The 25,707-nt window shown below is 39.3% G+C and overlaps 1 protein-coding gene across 1 annotated transcript; it reads right to left on the bottom strand.

Moving 5' to 3' along the window:
• Positions 1-1,157: 1,157 nt before the first annotated feature.
• On the bottom strand, positions 1,158-23,942 carry LOC124277594. Its single transcript, XM_046713311.1, has 2 exons — positions 23,889-23,942; positions 1,158-2,875 (listed from the first exon to the last, which is right to left on the bottom strand). Exons 1-2 carry the CDS (start codon positions 23,929-23,931, stop codon positions 2,373-2,375), a joined length of 546 nt encoding a protein of 181 aa, XP_046569267.1. The 5' UTR covers positions 23,932-23,942; the 3' UTR covers positions 1,158-2,372.
• Between the last annotated feature and the right edge of the window lie 1,765 nt (positions 23,943-25,707).

The raw sequence follows: 25,707 nt of genomic DNA, 5'->3' as shown, positions 1-25,707 counted from the left end.
TTAGAGATCTGTTGGATTATTGGTGAGCAACGTTGTGTCATCGGCTAGCAGTATTCCTTGGCATTTCCCCCAAGGCAGACACAGACCGCAGCCAGTATCATTTAGTTCATGTAGTAGATCATTTATTTAGAGAGAAAATAGCCAGGCAGACAAAACACGACCTTGGCCCACGCCCAAACTATTTCTACTGTCGCATATTCTCCAACATGTTTTATCATATTCCGATATCTGATTACCTGTATTGGAGTATTCCCAACGTATAAGGCGAAAGCATGAATTGAAAGCCTCCGCCTGTACATTTACATATGTATTTATTTCACAGATAAGATGGCTGATGGCGTGAGCAAATATCCTCATTTGTTAATGTACATTGACATAAAAGTACACCATTCTCCAACATTGTAAAAGTAAAGGAAATAATGCGTATGTCTTTATTAAACGAACTTCATTTGTCAACACTCGCCCTTTTCCGTAACCTGCTATATTCGACTGGTCCGGATTAATACGAGTTGGTCACGAATAGCAACTGTATCGCGGACAGTTACGAAACCAGTTTTACTCTGACTGGTTCTTGACTGTATATCCAGCCGATATTGTTTATTACAAGAAAAGAAGGGTTCTAGTCAGTTAATAAATATTTTACACGCCCGTCAGTCCTGTTCGCCGCCTCACATCTTCACACAAACAGATTGAAACACAAGTTCCATATATGGAGCTTTTCCATCGATATTTATCTCAATTGGTATAATGTTTTAAAGATACAATTTTTATAAATTAAGGGTGTACTTTCCAGAACCGTCAAACAAGCATTGCGCATAGCATACGTCAGAGATGACTTTATAACATTTGTAACACTATTGCTTGTGCACACTTATCAGCGATTTGTGTGGACACTTGTCAACGATGTGTCACTCATAGCTAAGACCCGTGAAGATCCGGGGTAGAATAGGTCTTCAGCAACCCATGCTTGTAACAAAAGGCGACTATGCTTGTCGTAAGAGGTGACTAACGGGATCGGGTGGTCAGGCACACTGACTTGGTTGACACATGTCATCGGTTCCCAATTGTGCAGATCGATGCTCATGCTGTTGATCACTGGATTGTCTGGTCCAGACTCGATTATTTACAGACCGCCGCCATATAGCTGGAATATTGCTGAGCGCGGCGTAAAACTAAACACACTCACTCACTCATAGCTAAACAAAATATGGCCACCTAGGCAGATCATGCCAGTGGAACTGCTGACTAGTCAAAATATGTGCACGCTAAGCAAATAGTTTATCATTCATGTGCATATAAAAGCAGGGAGGACAGGCAAGTAAATGAGAGTGGGCAGACAGCGGGAAGGGCGTGGACAGACCAGCGGAAGAGGCAAGCCAGGGACTTGAAGGGACGAACTGACCGGTCAGTCCAGACGTCTACTGCCCAAGTGTCAACCTTACCCCGTCGCCTAGCCCTGGTAGCCTCTACAAGTTGTGTAGTAAGTGTTCGCCGTACCTCACAAGAGTACTCAAGAAATAAAGCTACCATTCTTTGTACGACGCTGTGTCTCGTGTTGTCTCAAGGTGTTACACATTCCCAATCCACCCACAATTTGTTTAGTAGTATTTCGCACAAACACTGAAATATTGTCCGAACAAAGGTACATTTGAACTGTTTCTCTTCGCACTTTAATTATAAAGCTTCTCCGTCGTTTCTCCTATCCATGGTCAGTAGTGTCCGTGTGCAAATGATACGGGGCAGTTGGGTAGAATAATGGTTTATGCGTTCGCTCGTCACGCAATCCGGTCCGATTCCCCATCTTACAATATGTGATTACAATGCCTGGAATATACCTTTACAACATGCTCACTCATTGTACCTAATGCGTAACCTTTAATGTAAATAGAATAGAACATACAGCTGGCGGCTAGTGTCCCCGAAACATCTTGTGGGTTGTCATCTGCCCACATTAAAGATGTAGATGGGTTTGTGTATAGACTCTTTTTTAGCCTACAATACTTATGAGCATATACAACAGTTTATACATGAGAAACGCCTCACGATAGGTGACAACAAAGTTCAGCAGTATACAGGTGAGTTACTGTTACACCTGAAATGTTTCAGCTTTTCGATGTTCAGTTATGCCTGTGACCTTGTTATTCAGATCTTGCCTAGAAAAGGGAACCAGCCATGACATCCGTCGTGCTTGTCATGCTTGTCGTAAGAGGCGACTAACGGATCAGGTCGTCAGGCTCGTCGGCTTGGTTGACATATGTCATCCTATTCCAATTTCACAGACGATGCTCAAGATGTTGATCACTGGTTGTCAGGTAGAGACTTGAATATTTACAGACCGCCGCCATATTGCTGGAATATTGTTGAGTGCGGCGTTACACATCAAACGATGAAATAAACAATGTTATTTCATGACTGTACCATCTCTTCACTGCCGTAATACACAAACCTAAATATTTCCCCAGTGTAGTATTGAGTTTGTTCATCTCCTCTGGGTTTTCAGGCACATGCCCGTGACGATGCCAGACGTGAACCGCGTAGCGAGACTTCCAGTCATAACCGGCTTGTTTGAACAACTTAGCCGACTCGAACCAGTTTGGTCGGTACATCATTGCGGCTATTTCGTTAACTGACCCTTTGTTCTTAAGCCACAGACGTTTGGCGGTCCATAGTGAGTTCTCGAAGATGTGAGATTTATTGTAATGACGATATCCTGAATACCATTCTCGCAGAAATTCTGAATTCCTCTCAGCAACAATGAAAGCGTTGCCCATCCCCGTGCCGTTGTCGATCAGTCCCATGGTGAGGCTGGTGTTCAGGAGAGCGTCTATTGGCCGTAGGATCATCATGTCGGTGTCCAGGTAGATGCCACCGTTCACTGAAAATGTAGACGTTGATTGAATTAAACGGAACTGAAAACAAACCTGACCGAAGGAAATATACGAAGAAGACGAAGTCATCAATATCCCCCCGCAATGGTAAAATATTCTTGATGAATATTTCAACTAGACTTTAGCTTTGACTATGTCAAATGTTACATTGTACTTCACATTGATCTAACGAAAACATACATATGTGAACCATTCATATACTACAGTGCGTGCTTGAGTGCTTCCACGGTTTGATGTACCTCAATAATGTTGATACTGGAGTGGTACTGTTGGTTTATGTCATTAGGTTCTTGAATACCCACAAAGTGGAAAGAGAGTATTGAAAGGTTTTTAAGTTCTGCTCCGGAAAGTAGCTCTACCACCAATTTCAGTCAAAGTCAAATTAGTTGCCATGGAAATACAAAAATTATTTTATTCAGAAATCCAAAACTACCAAAAGGCACCAGTTCACCACCAGACCTATCTCTGTGCCAAATTTGGTGAAGAAATATTGAATGGTTTTTTATGTTCTGCTCCGGATAAGATGAATTTTCATGGGCGGAGTACAAAATAATACCCCCCGCAAAACGCGTTGCCGGTGATAACAATATCATGTCCTTTTGTAAGTGGGGACCCGTGAAGGTCCGGGTTAGAATGAACCTTCAGTAACCCATGCTTGTCGTAAGAGGTGACTTACGGGATCGGGTGGTCAGGCTCGCTTACTTGGTTGACACATGTCATCGGTTCCCAATTGCGCAGATCGATGCTCATGCTGTTGATCACTGGATTGTCTGGTCCAGACTCGATTATTTTCAGACCGCCGCCATATAGCTGGAATATTGCTTAGTGCGGCGTAAAACTTAACTCACTCACTCACTGTAAGTGGGGACGATGGAGTAGCCTTGTGGTTAGAGCGTACGCTCGTCACGCTTCTATTCCCCACTTGATTGTGAAAGGTGGCGTAAAACTAAACTCACCCCCTCATCCTGGGTTCTCAACAACGGGCTTTTTTGAAAGGTTAACAGCTGTTGCAGCCAAGTGGATATTATCAGTGGTGTCTATATTTGCTGTAACCACTGCTAGTATATCCTATTGCCACTGTGTTTGTAATGCCATTAGATTTGTGCTTCCACTCTATTTTGTGCTGACTTCGCAGTAACTCGTATTGATTTGTACACGTTGTTGTTTCATTGTCGTTCCTTGGTTTAACGCTAAAATCATTTTAATCACAAATCACTGGGTTCACTTCTGAGTGAAATAACAGATTGTCTTCCGATATATCTTAACTGAACAAGAAGCGCATCTCTTAGGCAGTAAAATCAAGTATTTTATAGAATATTTCAACACAACCAAAAATATGTTTATACATTTATTTATCATAATGTGGTCATTTCATGTCTTAGAATTATTAGCTGAAATACTGAAACGCATTGTATGGCATGGGCTGACGAGGATACTCGTATACGGTTCGACCAACAGGGTACATGGAAATTTAGTATACAGTTTCATAACTTGTGCCGACAATGCTTCAAAAATGAAACAATTGATTATATTACACAATACGGGAGGTTGACTTCGTAAATCGTCAGTAACTAACATGTAGCTGGCTATCGGTTGCCACAAATGCCCTTTCAGTTAAACCACTAAAAACAACTATTCCTTCTGAAACGTGCACATAGATGTATACATTTAACACAAAATATCATCTGTTTGATTGGCATATTAGATTTTGGTGGATAACAAGAAACATACTTATGACAATTACAACTTCTTTATTATGCTCTGTGTGTCGTTTCTTATGGTTTCTTATACCGTTGTCAAGCAAAAGTCGCATCATAATATGCTGAAGAAGTTGGCATCCATAAAGTATCATACATTTCAAGGCTATATGTCCTTTTCGTAAAACCAGACGCCAGCATTATATAAAAAATGAATATCATGTACTATATATTTGTAATACCTATGATATACTTAGAACGAAATATATAACAAAGTTCACTAAAGAACCACTTACTCATTACTCAGTCGTAAAACTTTTGCAAAGCAAAAATGTTGCTGTTATATACAATGTTGGCCTTTACAGAAATTGATAAACTCCAGGACATAGAGCTGAAAAGGTGTTTTGCGCACCCACTAAACACAATGTCGTCAGTCTGATTGTATTATGGCCGAGGGCCTCTTTACTGAATAAAATTTCCGGCTTAAAAATATTATCAATTTTGTTAAGGAAATTTATTCAGTTTCAGTTATAAAACAAAGCTAAATAGCTATCCATATTGTGTTTATGTGAAAATGCAATGGTGAACATTACAATAAAAGAGAAATACAGTTCTTGTTTAAAATGCTAAGTATTTTGCTTTGTGTACATTTTCAAAAAAGTAGCTTTTCCTAATTAAGTGATCCTTTTCATACCTAATATATTTCGCTCACAGCCATTTGACATTGTGTGAAGAATGTAGGGATGTACGTATCGCATTCAGTTTGAAAAATACGTCATGTTAACAGAGCTACAGATAACGTTTTTGGTCATTGAGTTATGTACTCGCTTCTGTTCATCTCAATTGGGTATTCTAATTTTCCTTTGAGTAACCAAATAAATTGCACTCCCCCTCACCTACGCTCAATTGGGTATTTTACCATTTTCCATTAATTTAAAAAATATAATAAAGTTTAAATGTTAGTGTTTGTTATTTATATTTGATCTGTAAAATGAGAAACGCGAAGAAAGACTGCAAGTTGTCAAGTTCATGTCCTGAAATAGAACCTCTTAATATACCTGTTATTTCATCTATCCACACGTACGCAAGCTAAGATTTGACATTTTTGTGTGTACGCATGTAAGATCGCATTTATTGAGTATTTACAAAGATTCAAGCGTACTTGTACGCAACGGTCTTAATAGGAATTGAGTTTTCACATAAATATTTGCGTAATTTACGCAGATACGCAGCTTATCTGTACCTCAGAATGTTATACATGTCTCCCGACCGACTAACGTGAAACGTGGTTTTGACTCACTACCCAAAATGACTGAAACTTCACTTTGGTGTCCGCGTTTGGTTTCTTTTCAAACACTATAAACGATTCTATGGTTATATGCTAGATGGCTAGGGAAGACAGGGGGGGAGTGAGTGAGTTTAGGTTTACGCCGCACTCAGCAATATTCAAACTATATGGCGGTGGTCTGTAAATAATTGAGTCTGGAACAGACAATCCAGTGATCAACGTCATGACTGACTGACTGACTGAGTTTAGTTTTACGCCGCTTTTAGCAATATTCCAGCAATATCACGGCGGGGGGACACCAGAAATGGGCTTAACACATTGTGCCCATGTGGGGAATCGAACCCGGATCCTCGGCGTGACGAGCCAACGCTTTAACCACTAGGCTACCCCACCGCCCCGATCAACGTCATGAGTATTGATCTACGCAATGGGGATACGATGACATGTGTCAAACAAGTCAGCGAGCCTGACCACCTGATCGCGTTAGTCGCCTTCACGGGTCGAAAACAGAGATTACGGTGTGTGATACAGAGGGTGATGATGCTGACCTATATCAAACTATCCATACTTATACTTACATTAAAATTCCGATGTATGTGGAGAAACTTTAATCTTTTATCGAGGAGTGTAAATATAATTGACATAACGACACGGGAGTGGGCTTTTAATTATCATACAAAATCACTCTGCTAAAAGTTTCAGTATTAAAACAGTAATAAGTAATAAGCATTTTGGGTGTAAAAGGTACACCTAACCAGCTTCTGTCGCAGATTGATTGCTGATGTCACTTGATTGTTACGTCATGATAACGGATGACATCACTATTGTCTAAAACGTGTCGTGCAATGTCATTACAGCAATGTCTCCTTAGAGCTATAGCTTGATATCACCCAAGGATATCTCCTGTATAGTAGAAACAAATTCTGGATGGCAAATGTTGTTACCCGCCGTAGAGAATAAAAAAACAACTAAATGAAAGTTTTCTGTGCTACTGGGCCACGATCAATATCATTTTTATCGAATCTAACGAATGCGTTATCATCAACGCAAAACTGAACTTAACGCGTTTTTTAGCACATTTGAGAACCCTGCTGTGTGTTTAGGTTAAAGATTTAACTAAGCTCCCCTTAATTTTCTGTATACGTCATCTTACACAGAAGGAAAATATACTTACATCTACTAATAAGTCGCAGCATATTTAAACCGGATGTATACAGTCTGCACAGACGAGCAAATGATCTTGACGTTTCATGGTGTTCTTTAATTACTAATTATTTACACTAGGTTTCGTTTGTTTATTTCTTGTTTACTCCCCATTAACAATATGTTGTTTATACATTATCGCGTCTAGACCAGGCAATCCAGTGACTAAATATATAGCGTTAAACAACAAACAAAACAGTGGTGGGGTTGTGGCGTTGGATGTTTATGGCTAGAAATCAACCGACAAGACTACAAAATTAGGAAACTCCTTGAAGCCATAAACATCCAACGCCACAACCCCACCATGAATTGAGATCAAGGTTATTTCATCTCGTCAGCCTATCACCACCTAATCAAACACCACCACCAGTAATCCTTCCCTACCTCCTTTGTCCTTCTGGCTTCCAAGCTCCCTCCTTTGTACTTGTAATCACAACTATTGTACGTCAACTCATCAATTGTATAAACTCAACTCTAATCACAATCAATCACTCTGTACATCAACCTCCTCTGCTGTAATCACTTATCAAATATCCACATGTACATCAACCTTGTTAATTGTATATACTCACTATACAGCTATGTATATAGTCTCCTTGCTTCAGTTGTTGTATCACTTGCTTGATAACGGTGTTAGTACCTACACCGAAACGTCGCACTCATTGCAATAAAGAAGTTGACTATCCATACAAGTAAATAATACTGTAACGAAGAAATTTGTATTGTAAGTGGTTTCTCCAGACTTTGTAATTAGAATGGACTGGCATATATGTGCAGACTTGGTCTCGTCGCTATATGGCTGAAATAATGCCGATGAGAGGAAACTTTTAATTTACACTTGCACCCTAATGGGTTCCATGACATGCATCAACCAAGTCAGCGAGCCTGTTAGTGACCGCATGGGACGTTGAGTTTCACCCATGAACATTTACGATCCCATCCATATTGGTACTACTCACCTATCAGCGCCTGGAGACGGACTATGTCACTTGCATGCTGTATATAGACGAGCTTATCCGACGTGAGGTGTGGGACAGGTCGAAAAACAAATCGCACTCCTCTGACGTCACTCAGCACGCGCGTCCACCAGTAACCATACGGAGGAGCGTCAGATATGACGTATATAGCCCAAGGGGAGATAAATCTCTTGGCGCTCACAACGCTCAGATAGTGCATGAACAGAAAATTTGGCGGCTTCCCCGGTTGAGGAGAGAAGATGACGTAGTACACGATACGTGGGACTAAGTTCCTGTCTGTCGGCATTAAACAGTTATCCTCAATAGTCAGGCCATTTTGGAAGAAAAATTGTTCACACAAAATATCGCTTCTGTTCCACGAGTTTCCACAAAACCGTTCCAAATCTACTGTGGGTTCTACACTTTTGAGAAAGTCGTGAACGCACGGTGAGTTATCCTGTGTGGGATGGGGTGACACGTGGAGTCTGAAGGCTCGAAACAGAACCGTGAGCTCGGAGAGCGGTTTGGTCCGCAACTTTACACACAATATCAACATGGTTGAAAGTATTGCGGAAAGTACCAATGACGACATTAATCGCTTGTGAAATTTCATTGTTCCGTCATCAAACACTAATGACCTGAAACCCACAAAAAGACCCACCAATTGTTGATCTGTCCGTACACACGAGAAACACCTCTAGGTATGATGTTTCAGAGCTCCCCGTCAGTCCACCACGTGTTCATAACGCCGTAACAGTGCGCTGTGTACCCCTTTGAAGACATGGAAAGTGTCATGTACAAACCACATGCCTCCTCGAACACTGAAGCAATCGACCTGCCCACTTCCAAAAACCGTGCCGGACCCCCTCCCGTCCCCAGCCAGCTGTCACAGCACAACCACTGACATTTGGTATCGGTGGGCATTAGTCACGTACAGGTATAATCGGTTGAGATTTCTGTTAGCATGGGATCGAGATCAAATATAGTTCGCATTGAATCCGTTTTCCGTTACAACGGGATTCCGCACATGAATATGATTCAGTGCACTAGATGTTCTAAATTGATGCTGAATAACATAAAACAGCTCTAAAATTCAGACAATGACCTACTTTTCAGCGGATCCGAATTTTCTCGTGTGAAAGTGAAAAGAAACACTACAAACAACCATGGTAACACGATATTCCAGTTTCTTTTTTCATAAGAAAATGGCATTTACAAATGAATTTTGATTTTTAACTTTAAAAAATCGTATTCGTATAGGTTTAGGCAGCATATCGTTAACTAAGAAGTCATAGACTGCCCCTGTTTGAAGAGGTCGTACAATGATTCACAATTCATCTGGCTCACTGGTTACACCTGTCATGTGTTCTTTGGGCTTATTAAGTGTACTTTGGTAACGTACAATATAATATCAAGTCCGTACGAGACCGCCAAACGTTTCTAGCGGCCAAGCCTCGTTTTGAGATCTCCACGATTTCCAGATTTTTACTTGTCAGAGCACACTGTACGACAGGCTGCAGGACGTGTTTGCAAGGATTAGAAGGACTGACTGAGTATGGTTTGACGCCGCTTTTAACATTATTCCAGCAATATCACGGCAGGGGACACCAGAAATGGGCTTCACACATTGCACCCATGTGGGGATTAGAACCCGGGCTTTCGGCGTGACGAGCGAACGCTTTGGCCATTAGGCTACCCCACCGCCCCGGAAGGAGCGGTATATACAAGTGTTGCAATATACAAGTGATAAAATGTATCAAATAATAGTGATTAATATTTATATATCCAGTTGAATCAGTTTGTCTTAAAAATTATGGACTGGCTATTGTACTATAGTTGCACAATTGGACGGAACCCAGTCCGCAGGAAGCGAGACTGTGGTGTAATCAATGTTTTGATTTGTTTGATCTCCTGTTGCAAATCAAAATTGGATTTCGGAATGATGTAAACTATCGTGTTTATTTTCGGAGATTACATACCTAAATGTATTCCCGTACAAACATACGAGCGCATTTCTTGTAGTTTTCATGATAAATATCTTTGGTACCGTGTTTCCAGGATATATGCACTTCATATACTCGAGAGTAAAAATGTATATATAATGTTTGGATTCATGACTTCAATCATTACTTAATATTTCACACATTAGGTTTAAAAAGGCGGGTGCCATTTTTTTAGTCCTTTGTGTCAACTTCAAATTCCGCAACAAGAAAAGAAACAGAGGCTCAATATCTGGCCCCTGTTAGAGGTCCTCCAAATTACCCGCTTGATCGCTCCTATCCGACCCCACGGTCACAATCGACTTCACACGTAAACTGAACGTAGCAGCTTGCTGTACTAAAGGGCCTACTTAATCACAGTTACTTGGCAACTGACACCAGGATTAAAGATACAGAGAGATGCTTACAAGGAACTAAAGATCCTGAACACAATCTTTAAGGGCGTTTCTTGTCCTTTCAGCGTTGACAGCTGTTAATCTTCATCGTGGCACGTGCTAACTGTATATAGTGTGGATAGACCCCCACCCCTTAGGGAGTGAAAGTGATGAATTCCGAGCAGATGAGTGAGTGAGTGAGTTTAGTTTTACGCCGCTTTTAGCAATATTCCAGCAATATCACGGCGGGGGACACCAGAAATAGGCTTCACACATTGTACTCATGTGGGGAATCGAACCCGGGTCTTTGGCGTGACGAGCGAACGCTTTAACCACTGGGCTCCCCCACTGCCCTCCGAGCCGATGTCATGCAGATAGCAACAAGGCATACGTATTTCTTGTGGAACACTGTCAGTTTTTTCATCCATTTGCTTGAAGCATACTTATATAATTTAACTGCTTGAACCCGACACTCAGCACCCCTGTCACGTGACTTCAGTGAGTAGTTACAAGATATTTCCAGTCACAGTCACATATTTCTTCCGTGACACTTACCCAAGTTTGTACGTCAATTCGAATTCCATATATTTAATACCTACAAACAATTATTTAACGTACATGAGAACCCATCCGGTAAATTCAATACTGTAAACAAAGATTGTTTAATATGTAATTGTAAAATTGAAGTGTTCTCATTCTTGTCACAGAAAAGTGACGTATCGGCACGATCGGGCATTGACAAACCGGCGGATGGTATTTTCCGATAACTGCTGGCAGCGGCTGTCTGGGTGCACACGCCAGATGGAGAGGTAACATGCTGGGCCCCGTAATTGAATTACGTAGAGCCCAACTTCAAGTAGGACATGCTTTTGATTTTTTTTATTGCTATTTAACGCCACACTCAGCAATTTTCCAGTTATATGACGGTGGTCTGTAAATAATCGAGTCTGAACCAGACAATCCAGTGATCGAAAGCATGAACATCGATCTACACAATTTGGATACGATGACATGTGTCAACCACATCAGTGAGCCTGACCACCCGATCCCGTTTGTCGCCTCTTACAACATGCAATTCTAACCCGGATCTTCACGGCTTGACATGAAAGGGCTGCCTCCATACGTTATTTTAAAATGAAATCAGTTATTCAGTATCGCATTAACAACATTGGACAAATATGTGATCCTAATAAAAAAAATAATCAGAAATGTCGTTTATTCATGCCTTTCAAACATGCTTCTTGACAGCAAAGGGTTGTAAAAAGAGCATAAAGCAGAGGATATATTCTTAGAACGATCACGGGTCTAGGATATTGCAAATGGAGGTTTCTCATATTCTGAAATAAACTAGGAGGTCACAACAGAAATGTCTTTCAGAGTTTGGCGATATTTAGTATTCAGGCGAAATATACTGGTATGAGTGAGTGAGTGAGCGGTTTTACGCCGCTTTTAGCAATATTTCAGCAATGGTACGGCGGGGGACCCCAGAAATGGGCTTCACACATTGTACCTATGTGGGGAATCGAACCCGGGTCTTTTGCGTGACGACCGAACGCTTTAACCATTACACTACCGCCCCTATACTGGTATGACGATGGTTTCTCCAACACGTCGCGCTGTACATAACCATGCATGTATTCTAGGCGAGCTCGAGGGTGCAGAGTAAGTCATCGTTCTTGTTGGACGTGGTTAGACAGGGTCATGGAGTGGCCAGGGATGGAGCGAATGGTGGTGAGGGTGATTATGCTATTCGCACCACACACACCACCCATATGAGTAATTCAGGAATATGTATCTTGTGCTCGTTAAAGCAACTAAGGCGAAGAGAAACTAACGCAAATATACTGAGGGAAACAAATAAAGGAACATCACTTCATGGCAGTGTTCCTTTATATATTCTCAGATTTCCTCCCACAGCGCTATTCAAAGCTGGTGATGAAAACTGGAAAATATTAAAGGAGCGCATGAATTTTCCTGTGTTCCTTTATTTGTTTCTCTCAGTATATATGCACAACATCTACGCCAGGGACTACCCATTGGCGATTATCCTACAGGTCCGACTGGACGAAGAAGACGTGATGATATACACCGGGCTTTATAGCAAGCCATTGCATAACTAAGATGAAATACATTTAAGAGCATATGATGAAAATAACCACCAGGGGCGATAACTTATCAAATACATGTAAATATGGTCGCGATACAGACGTCTTAACGTTATACGAGGGGCGATCAAAAGGTATGTAGCCTCACCTAGAAAATGATACAAATGCAGCTGTTTTTATGTTCTATTTTTCTACATATTACACATCGTGTACAGTCTGTTCAAATTAACAGGGCACTGTCAGACAGACATGTCCTTGAATGTGGAGTGCCACGTTTTAGGACCAATACTGTACACTATGTACACCAAACCTCTGGGACAACTGATCTCTGATCATTGCATTGGGCGGCACTTTTATGCTGCTGATGACTCCCAATTGGTGGATAGCTTTAAACCAAGTCCAGACAGTCAGCAGAAGGCCAAGGATAACATGGAGTCGTGTCTCAATGATGTCAAGTCATGGATGACAAACAACAAACTGGTCTTAAACGATAGTAAAACAGAAGCCATCATTATTGCCCCACGTCAAAGACAGCAGAAGTGTCAGCTTTCTTCCATTTCCATTGGACAATCCTCAATCCCATTCTCTTCCTCTGTAAGAAATATTGGTGTTTATTTGGACTCAAATTTGTCTATGAAAAGTCATATCAACCACCTATGCAAAATATGTCACTTCCATCTCCGAAATATTGGTTCCGTACGCAGCATCTTAACTATGGAAGCCATGGCCACCCTCGTTCGATCTCTAGTTCTATCACGCTTGGACTACTGTAATAGTTTACTAATTGGTATCTCTGATGAACAATTACAGCGCCTCCAGAAAATACAGAATCAGGCTGCTCGCATCGTCACAAGGACAAAGCTGTGCTCTCATATTACGCCAGCTCTCAATTCTCTTCACTGGCTCCGGATCCGCGAGAGGACTGAATTTAAACTGCTCGCCCTTGTTTATCAGTCTGTTATACTGGGACTCTATAAGACCATTCTTAGCCAATATGCATGACCTCGAGGTCAAATCGAAAGCGAGGCTTAAATAGGTTGACCAAACCTTGAAAATGGCGACCTCGAAAGGGAAAGATTACTGCTGTGTGCCTTTGCGTTGGAGTGATGCCCGTAAGGATTTTACGCTATCTTTTCACCATATTCCCAAGAATAAGATCAGAAGAAGGCAGTGGTTGACGAAAATACGGAGAGATCCTGGAAAATGATTCATAGTAAGTACAAAATAATTACGGCACATGGCATAGTCTAGATCTGCCGTGTAATGTACAAACTGTTCACTATGCAAGGTTTTAATATTAGGGGCACATGTACAATGTGAATGTCACACACACAGAGACACATTCAAACCCCACCCCACACACACATTGTCATGTTCAAAATCTGTGATCACCCCCCTAGTTCATATGTACATAATTGGCCCCTCCCCCTGCCTCCCAAAACAAACTGGGAGACACCCCAATCCCCACAAACACCGCACCTAAAATCATCATCACCTAGTCATAAATTATGAACGGTCCAATATATATTTTTTTTTAAGCATATGGACATGTGCAGACACTCTTGTCATGATGGCAAGGGAATTTTATTTGCAAATATTCTGTATCAGTGAAATTAGATTGGCTGCAAATCAAAGTAACATTTCAAGTACATATATATGCAGGACATACACATGCTGTTAAAAAATCTTAAATATGTATCTACTTTCAAAATTACTCTATACTGACCAGTACTTCAGGGATACAGGACATATTACTGGACAATCTAATTACACCAACTGAAATATACATGTATTTAGTGTTTAAATATCCATTTCAGATGCTGCTAATTAAGAGTCAGAGAGCATGTCACCAGCTCAGGAACCTCCCATAAGGAATCTACCACAGTCACCATCTCAGATACAGTAAGAATGTCAGATCGTATTAAGTTAATTTTGCCAACTGACATGGTTTTAAAGAATTTAATACAACTGAACTTTGACCTATATGCTATGTTATTTACATATAAAAATATTGATTGCCCATGCTGTCTAAAATATGAAATGATGTTAGCAACTATTCCTTGATGTATATTTGTAATTCCAGAGATATATTTATTGTTTGTGTGGTCGAAGAGATAATAGTGATGCTTTACAATGCTTATATTACAGTGAAGCAGAGAGTGATACAGCAGCCACTGACCCCCAGTCCTACATAGAACAACTCCAGCAAAACTTACATGAACAGGGGAGGCAACTCAAGGAAAAGGTTGACAAAATAGAAAAATTGAACAGAAAACTTGAACTTGAAAAGTTTGGAGTTTGTAAATTCATGTATGATGATAAAAATTGATTGAACATTTAACAGTATTCCATCATTTCAAACATTGGCACTGATTAGCTGGAACTTTTTCATTTGTTGAATATCTTCCCAGGTTTTGTGAAGTACCTTGCCCAAACAGCAGAAAAATTGACAGACATGAATGTAAATGAAATTGTTTGGTGCTTTTGTGTTGTGTAAATGATGGATGAAAAAAGAGACAGCTGTAATACATACACATTGATGGATTTAACTGAATAATAGAAAGGTCTTTCATAATGGCATAGTTGTAGATGTAACTCATTTGCTGCTGTTTAATTAATAATTGATGAAAAAGAATGTATTTCATCCTGTTTGAAAAGAGTTAGTTGGGAATCAGAAAAAAACCCATCATTCATAGGTAAGAGATTATGATAATGTGTAAGGGGAGAAAACTATGATAAATTATGCATTGATCCAGCTGTAATTGTTGCCATTCATGTCAGACTAATCTAAAAGGATACTTCTATCAACATAAATATTGCACCCAATATATTTTCAATTTGCATCCTCTGAAAATTTTATTGTTATTCATCAGTATTACAGTTGGAAGCTATTGTGAATGTGTCTATTGTTATTGGACTTTTAAGACACCATTTCAAAATAATTTTTTATTAACTGCACTCCAGGTGTTCGTTATTTATTTGGGCTAATTGTTTGCTGTAGTGTGAATCCTGTTATGTTAATCTGATAATATTTTCTCAACAACACTACTCCCATGTGGAAGTGGATGATTTAAATCCAGGTCAGGAAATACGTCTTTTGCTTTGTTCATATGTTGATAAAGTAAACGTAATTGACTTCCCTTGGTAATATTTCCACTACTGTGACTTTAGAGTAGCTTCCCTTCATAAATGCTGCGTAACATGGTAAACGTAACCTAGATATCTAGGTCATATGACTTATCGTGATGTGTCGTGATGTACAGTAATTATTCACCCTTCAATCCGTGGATATGCTACAGAAACATTTGTGTAGCCCTTTTCTATTTCTCTGCGATTTCCCTGAACTACTGGACAGTTTCGTAATGTACCGTTCAAGGGAAGTTTGAAACCAGGAAGTATACATTGAGTTTTGTCGCCATTAAGCGATTGTGTCATTGCCCCATTTAGCCTCGTTTTGGTACAGATATGAATATTCATGAGGCCTCATTAAGAATGGTCTAATACGCGATAACATCGGGAAAGCAGAAACACCACGCCCCGCATCGGCTGTTTACATATGCAAATTACGGAAAATATATTCATCGCTCTTGAAAAAGTCATTTATTTCATTGGAATGTTATGTGTAATCGGAAAAATATTAAAGCATTAATCTTTTCAGTAAGTTTTAGAACATTTTGAAACTAGTATGACCCCTACTGCCCTTACATCTAGCATGAATCAAATCTTACTTCATCAAGAGCAATCCTGCGACAACTTTAAGGTCATTTGCATATTTTCCGTGCTAAAAATATAACAGGAAGTAACGTATAATGCAACTTCATTCTGCACACGGCAGCGACTTGTATGGTACGTTTTAAGCCGGAAAAACAATATTTTGTAACGTTATTGTTACCTTGTATCCAAATGAATAGAAGTTTCTGATGTTTGGGTTAAAAGTATGATGATATTACTAATGTGAATGAAATTCCTACATATTTTTTAATGATCAAACTATTTAGATTCGTTACTTGTCTTAGTAAACGTTTCACAGTGTCATCTGCTTGTACCGCGTGCCATAGTAAGAAAATCGCAATACCGCGATAATAGAGAGTTGCTTCAGTTACCGGGTCAAACGAGACAATCGGAATTGCCGCAGTGGTATTAAACGAGTTGCGACTATGTGTCACATTATTTGTGACAGAAATGAAGATTGAACATCAGTCAACTGAAAATATATATAAAATGCTAAATGTCAGTAGCCGTTCATAATCCCGATGGCGACAACATTAACTACCGCGATAATAGAGGGTCCCATGCATTGGTCCAGCATACCTCCATGATTTGATAACACTGTACAAACCTGAAAGATCTCTCCGCTCCAGCGATCAACTCTTGCTAGTTGTTCCTGTGTGCAAACTCAAAACCTTTGGTGCAAATTCATTTTCTCATGCTGCTGCCACTCTCTGGAACTCTCTACCATCGGATCTTAAAACCTCTCCATCACTCCCAGTCTTTAAGTCCAAGCTCAAAACTCACCTCTCCAAGAAATATCTATGACGTCAACTTTCCTGTACATATAACCTGTATATATGTTATACGCTTAGAGCATGTCCCTGGGTGATGCATGGATGAGGCGCTATAAAAGTACTCTTATTATTATTATTATTATATTTTCTGTCAGCCTCAAGCAAATTGGTTTTGCTATGTTCCAGCCTCACGATCACCATTTCGTTTCAGGAAACAAAATATGCAAGAAACATTTTGTGTGTTAAAGATAGGCAGAAGTTGACTAGAATCAAACTTTGAAACTAAAGTGCATAAAACAGCAATTTGAAACAATAATCCCTTGCTAAAGTGACTCCCCCATCATGTTTACTGAAAGAGCTTGTTTTGGAGACACCATCCACCCCCTTTCAGATGACGTAATCATAAGGACATTATTATGACTTATTCTAACGTTTTCACTTATTCATGCACGCTGCTAAGTGTTCAAACTAAATCCTGAATGGTCACACAAGTGTCAGCTCTCAATATATTGTAAACAGTGCCAGCTTGAATATCTCCACACACTGTTTTTGAAAGACTGAAATGAGCGTGTCCTTAAAAACCAGCCCCCGTCTAAATCTAAATCAAGCAATCCAAATCTGTGACTGTTGATTATGACGGGAAGTCAGTCAATACAAAACAATAATTTTATAAGATATTATCTGAGGGCATACCATGATCCAAGAGCAATAATTGGAATTTTGGATACGACATTGCTTACGATTCCTTCAAAATAAAATGGAAGCTTTTCAAGCATTGAACATAGAGAATATAGTTAGGCTACCTACTTTTTGATCGCCCCTCATACGCATGTCAAATTCAACATATGAGGCAGACGGCATCACATAAACCATTGTAAGGCATACATCAGTCCTAACCCTGAGCAGATACTGCAGAGCCGCCAAGCCAGATTGCCAAGCGTACCTAAATAGGATACGATGTTAATATTAAAGTTAATACAAATAAATATATCCATCATCATTACAAAAGCATTGAAGAAATGAAATCACCTGAGCTCAATACAATATACATACTTACATTACGTACACACTATGCTTTCATGCTTGTTAACTCTTTCATGCGTGAAATCAGTCAACCAAACGTTCAAACATGCAACAATTCACACATGGGGGACCCGTGAAGGTCCGGGTTAGAATTGATCTTCAGTAACCCATGCTTGTCGTAAGAGGAGACTAACGGGATCGGGTGGTCAAGCTCACTGACTTGGTTGACACATGTCATCGGTTCCCAATTGCGCAGATCGATGCTCATGCTGTAGATCACTGGATTGTATGGTCCAGACCCGATTATTTACACGCCGCCGCCATATAGCTGGAATACTGCTGAGTGCGGCGTAAAACTAAACTCACTCACTCACACACACACACACACATGGGGAAACTAGTGAAGCTATTTGACACTTTCAGTATCATGTTTTATACCCTGAAAGACTCTAAACCCTGATAGAATTTGTATTTACACTTTGGTTATTTATTTATTGCCATTAAAATAGATTTTACTGTTTTATTTATACACAAACATAACATATATGGCATGGGAAGGTATACACGTAAGTAATAATCAGTTGACATTCAGCTTCCAGGTTCCGAGCATTAGTGTAGACATAAACCTTTTGATGGTGATTAAAGTAAATGTGAAGTGCAGATATAAATAAGAAAAAAGACAAGAGTAGAAAAATGCAGGGTCGATCATACCATTCCATGTAGAAATCATTCAGACTCAAGTAGGGACCGAGGTTTTTTGTTAAGACTAACAGCTAGTCTCTGAAATAAACATAATTTACATAAAAAAAGGGTTTAAATTAATATAAAGTACAATAAAATGCAGCCCAGAGACCAGATCCCATTTTCAGCCTGAAACTGTGGTAATCTAGACTTGCCACACATTCTAGACTTGCCACACATTCTAGACTTGCCACACATTCTAGACTTGCATGGGCTACATTGGATACATTGTTTCAGGGTCTGTAGTATTTTGTGTAGAATAACGTTTAGTCGCTGAATATATATAATTTTGATAGTAACAAATAGACCCATTTTATATTGAAAAGGAGCCCCATTGAGTTGGGAGATTCCCGAACCAGGGGAAATCTAGACTTGATTCATTTAGGGCTTTAGCATGGCAGGGAGGGCTAGGCATTAGGGAAAATAATGTGGTTCAAGGGCTATGAGACTATATTTTGTGTGAAGAAACAGGTATTTATGATATTTGCAGCACTGTATTGTCTTAAACTAAATTCAGTAGTTGTATATTATTTTGTTTTGTCTTTGTTTTTGATTGTTCTTATTTGGTTGTTTGTTGCTTTTTGTTTTGTTGTAGTTGTTTTGTTTGTTTTGTTGGGGTTTTTTGTTTGTTTTTTGGGGGGGTTGTTTTTGTTGGGGTTTTTTTGGGGGGGGAGGTGTTACTTTTTTGTTTTCGTCCTTTTTTTAAAGAAAATTGCAAGAATGTGTTTTTGTGGCTTACGTGCTTTTTCAGGTTTCAGTTAGTTTTCAAAATGTTTTAGGGAACATTTTCTTTTTGTTGTTAATAATTATAGTAACATTTGAAATGCATACACCAACCATGTCTTCATTTGTGATGACTTTGAGAGAAGTGATTATTCAATATTAAACAACAGCTTGACTATCCTTCATACCCGAGGTACAGTTCATAATATATATATGGTGTGTGTGTGTGTGTGTGTGTGTGTGTGTGTGTGTGTGTGTGTGTGTGTGTGTGTGTGTGTGTGTGTGTGTGTGTGTGGTGATGATTTTTCATGGGGAAGCATGTACAATGTGAATGACACCTCCTCAACCCCCACCCCAACCCCACCCCCAACCCCTAAAATGTATGTTCAAAGTAAATGACCCAGCCCTGCATGTTATGTACAAAATCAACATGTCTAAAGATATTTTCATTACTAGTATTTGGCAGAGCAGGGTTGCCGTAGAGAATGGTATTAATGTCTAAGTGAACTTATGATAGTTCCAAGTCTTGCTTCAGATCAAAACGGCAGCTGACAAATGTTGGACATTTTAAAAAGAAATGGTTAGCATCTTCCATCGGAAGATTTATACTCTCGGATAAATGAACACGAAACAAATCTGCATGTAATGAACTACACAAATGTCTTAACCTCGTGTCTATCTTTCACCAAATAGAACTTCGTCATTTTTCCAGATAACTTTGATTTACACGATGATAATGAATTTGTACATTTTATACAGGAGAGAACATTCCATAAAGTTGCACAATCATAAATAAATGACTTTTGGAGAATTGAGGTGCGAAATGTAGGAACAGCCAAATCTGATTTGTTACGCAAGTTGTATCCGGAAATGGTTTCAGTAAAAGGTGGAAGTAAATCAATCAGGTAATCAGGAGCTTGCATATAAACAATTTTATAGAATATACAGAGTTTTCTTTGTGTTCGTCTAACTTTCAATGGTAACCAACCAGTTTCACTGCATAAACTATATCTTGAAGCGAATTTAGGCAATCCGGTTACAATTCTTGCTGCTTCAAGTTGTAACATTTCAAGTTTATCACAAATAAAGATAGGGCAATTATTCCAGTCTTCAGATGCATATTCTAAAATAGGTCTAATATACATTTCATACATACCAGAAAAGATATATCTAGGTAATACGTACTTTTGCATCCGTAATGAGAAAACATTTTTTTAGGCCTTTTCTATTACAGCAGATACATGATAAGACCATTTTGTATTATCTGAAAAGATAACACCGAGGTGTTTATGTTGATGTACACGTTCCAAATGTTCATTATTGAAAATCAAGTCAGGAACTTGTGGACAATTTCCATTTTTAAAAAGCATGTCTTATTCGGGTTAAACTTAACTAACCATTTGTCAGCCCATTCATTCACTTTTGCTAAATCATAGTTAAGAGTAGCTTCTATGCTTTTTACATTTTTTCCTGCAACACCAATTTAAGTGTCGTCGGCAAACAGTCTTGTGACATTTGTTAGAGTTTCAAGTAAATCATTGATGTACACAAGGAACAAAAAAGGACCAAGGACAGATCCTTGAGGAACCCCTGCAGTAACATTTAATTCTTTTGATAATGTACCATTGATGGAAACACTTTGTCGTCTATCAGATAAATAGTTTGTTAACCAACTAAGTAAAAGCCCACGAACACCATAATTTTCTTATTTGTGCAATAACCCTTTTTGCCACACCCTGTCAAAGGCCTTTGAAATATCACAAAAAATCATACACTAAAGGTGATGAGTATGATAAATCAATGACAACCTACCCGCCCACACCCACACCCCTTCCATAATGTTTAAGCATAATTATTTTAATATTTCTATGTACAAAATTGCTGACCCCCTAGTACATGTGTACAAAACTGATGACCCCCGCCTCCCCAAAACAAATGGATCCCCCCGCACTTAAAATCATCATCACCCCCACCCCACACCCCTAAACCATAAATTATGAACGGCCCCTAAGCGGTTGATCTTCCTGTATTCTCCAGCGTCGCTCCATTTAATCAGACTCTGTCTACTTCTTCGATATTTAACCGTGCCTTCAGTTTTCAGTCAGAAACACTAAATTTTAAGACGTTTTCAAAGTCTCTCCTTAAAACTCACCTCTGCCGCGCAGCATTCCACTGGACCTTCAGGGTTGTGTGTACATATATATGTGCACGCAGTTATGTTGAACTCTGTGCTAGCGCCAGCGAGCACGACATGGATACTAGGCGCTATATTATATCTCAAGGAGTAGTCTGCATAATATTTAAAGCGACATTTTGGTGATATTTTAACATGCTTCGTGATGGCTTGTGCATTATTTCAAAATCATCATAAATGCGAAAATGTAAGCTTTACACATTTGGTTATGTTTAGAAACGATTTATGTTGTGTTGGCAAATGTATTAAGATGACAAGGAAAGTAACAAGGTCAAATACTTCACAGCGTATGCGTGTGTGTGTGTGTGTGTGTGTGTGTGTGTGTGTGTGTGTGAGAGAGAGAGAGAGAGAGAGAGAGAGAGATGGAGAGAGAGAGAGTATGACAGTGTCTGTCTGGGTTCATGTATGCCAGTCTGTAGTTTACACAATGTACGCGTTATTAATAACACAACACTGCCCCTAAAACTCTCAATTTATTTTCTCTGAATGCATCATCAGAGTCAAATGTTCAGTAAATACATCCACTCACTTGGGTGCTGCTTTTGGGTACAAGATAAGCTCTGGTAAACAGCAGACGATTTTCAGGACAAACAAGTCAAAGTTCTCGGCCACCCTGATCGTCGATAACCGTCGAAAACTCCATTCTGAGGCGGCAATCTGAGAAACTCCGAGTCGGAGACGGTCAAAGGTACGTAACTCTTCCAAACATAAGATCCTACTTATGGTGCGGTAGTGTTCGTGCGATCGAGGGGCAAAGGGAGATAAATCAGTAGTACAGCTCGTGTCTCGACCGCACAAACCAGTTATAGCTGGAATTATCACATGCGCAGTTATCTCGGACTATGCATGCAAGAAGAAAACATACGTGGCTTGACGTGAACATGTTTTGAAAAATAACTATTTTCATATTTTGCAGCGACAGTGACATTTTGACGAGGTGTTTTTTGGTTTAGTTTTGGGGGGTTTGCTTTTGTTGTTTTTTTGGGTGGGGGTGGGTGGGGGTGTTTGCTGTTATTTTTCGAAGAGGCACATGCAACGAAAAAGGAGAATTGGAAATGTGAGATTGTTAAGCCTTTGAAATGTCGATATGAGTTGTATCAGATGTGTTTAAATGTTAGACAACTGGGGTCTTTGTTTCTTACACTCGCATGTTTTGCCCTGGGTCAATTACAGTGATAGTATGGCCAATATGAGTAAAGTAGATGTTGATTTTTGTAAATGAAATATCCCTAGAAAATCAGCTGGGTTCAAAGTCAAGAAACACGCTTTATGGAAACGTCTACTATTATATCCTTACCTATGCATTCTGTCATCTCATATAGCCGAAAACTGCCTAAATATAGTCCCGCTCTCACTGTTATCAACATTACCTGATAACTTTCATAACAATTTCTTTAAAAAATTACACAATTCTTAAATTATACAGATTCGGCAGGCCTCAAAGGCCCCCGCCCAACAATGACATTTGTTTTCGCTACATACGAACTGAATTCATGCACGTTTTCCCCTAGTAATATATATCTGACTATTGCGTCCTCAATATCACAGTTCCAACACAATGTCCCCTACTTGGTGTGTAGAGGCTACCTGTCATACAATGTTGTATCAATGTATGTCATAGTGTACAGTTCATACGCTTACTACTTTATAGGAAGTTATTTTTGACTCAGAAGTGATACATTTCAGATTCTATCCTAACAGAGGAATAAGTGAGTGAATATGGTTTTACGCCGTTTAGCAATAATAGAGGAGTAAGGGACCGTTTATAAATATGGCTAGAGGGGGGTGAAGATGATATTTTATGGAGAAGCATGTACAATGTGAATGACACCCCACCCACCCCTTAAAAGTATGTACAAAGTAAGAGACCCCACACCTCCTGCATACCACGTACTAAATCAATGACAGCTCACAAATCCCCCCCATCCCCTTCCCATAATTTTTAAGCATAATTTTAAAATACTTTTATAATATGTACAAAATTGCTGAACCCCAACCCCCCCAACACACATACACATACACACACACACACACACACACCAGTACATGTGTACACCCTCTAACTCCCCAGAACAAAATGGGTGACACATTCCCCTTAAAATCGTCACCCTAGTCCCCCATCCCTAACCATAAAATATGGTCCCTACACGCAACTAAAGACACTTTCTTGCTACCAAAAGTCGTACTGTACCTTTTATGAACAGGTGAGTTGAGATCAAATCATTACTGTTCATGTTATGACAATGTCTCGTGTCAAAACTATAATATCGTGTTACGACGCGCACCTGTGATGCTGTTCAACGCGACGTCTAGACAAAACCCACGTGCCACGCTCGTGTCGCTTGTCCGTGCTTAACGTGCGCACGTGCCAATGTCACGCCATGTCTTCATCGGGGCGTACTAAAAAAGAGTACTGTCGGAAATGCTAGAAAAATGCTTTTTTAGCCTTAATATCTTTATAAAGGTGATAAATGTACTATGTTGTCAATATATCAACTCGCCTATTGTCTACCTAATTTTTATTTCAATCGATTTAACATTCCCATGCATTTAAAGGGCAGTTTACAGGAGAGAATTTGGTACCAAAACAGCAACTAAATATTTTATCAGAGTTCAACAACAGAAATCTGAAATAGTCTTTACATTTATGCTAATGATACAGGTGGTGTAAAAATATGAATTAACGTTTTTCCTTAACAAAAAAATATTCAATGTTTGTGTTACTTTACTTAATTATCGTTTCTTTATTGAAGAAATATTATTATAAATGTTAAGTCCTGATAAATAAGTTTCCCGTCATGCATGCACATCGTCCACTATGGCCAACGATTTGCAGTCGATTGTTGCAAAGGTTTATAGGTTTGTTCTGCTTAAAAAGACAGAGGTAAACCTTTCATTAGTTTAGAAAGGGTTTATTACAGAACTTGTAGAGCTGTTGGCATGTCTTACCAACAAGTTTACAATATTGTAAACAAATCAGACAAGACAGGGACCGTCTCAAATGCAAAACCGGGACGTAAAACCATCCTTGACAACTTTGACAAGGGAGTGCTTAGACGGGCGGTCTACAAACTTTATGAGAAGAAAAATATACATATTCTAAAGAAGCTACACCAGTGACTTCGTTAAATGTTTGGCCAATTTTCACAACTAGATTAAACTGACAGAATTACATCCATATGTTTTCAATGAAATATACTGTTGACATGCAAAACATTTATTAAAACGTTGCACATTTCTACAATCAATCGATAAGATAACACAAGTGATTGGACTCTTTCCAATGTACAGTAATTCGTATGTATATTTCAAAACAAACACACATACACAAATGATCCCTTACATAACCGATACGTATACTATACGTACACATATTCAACATTTTGCAGAAAACATCTATTGAGATGACCCCTCGCCCGAGCGTGTGCTCAGGTGTCAATTTCACCTGTCGATACCGTGGATGCTGATGACGTAACACAGGCAATTAATGTTTGTATCAAATAACGTCCCACTACCCTTATTTTTCTAAGTTTTTGGTATTTTCATCAATAAAAACACATTTTAGGGCATGTCTCAAAATTTATTCTCTCGGTCTACATTAGGTAGATGTTTCTTGAAGTGATATTTGTTATTTAAGTAACTGTAATACCTCTGAATTTTAAATATAAGTCAAAAAGCATTTTTCTAGAATTTCTGACAGTACTTTAGTATACTTGTATTTCAAACTAAAATGGCTACATGTTGTGTCTGCACTTATCCATTTATAAATGTGTCTTTCTGATCTCTGTATTGTGGTGATTATAGAGGAGACGGTTGGTAAGAAATGCTAATGATTTACCTGGAGTGGTTTCGTGAACCTAATGCAAATGCAGGTTGTGTTTTGGATGTACGTGTATTAAACGGCAGTGTAATGGCAGTATCTATTTTGAATGATGAAAGAAGAAACTAAGGAAATAAAACCAGTGTCCAAATATGTGACATAGCTACACAATTAAATAAAACAACAATTA

This window comes from Haliotis rubra, unplaced genomic scaffold (genome assembly GCF_003918875.1).
Source record: "Haliotis rubra isolate DU_JTF1 unplaced genomic scaffold, ASM391887v1 Scf224, whole genome shotgun sequence".
Taxonomy (NCBI): domain Eukaryota; kingdom Metazoa; phylum Mollusca; class Gastropoda; order Lepetellida; family Haliotidae; genus Haliotis; species Haliotis rubra.
Note: the sequence above shows the minus strand (reverse complement) of the source record. Positions and strands in the feature narration are given on the sequence as shown.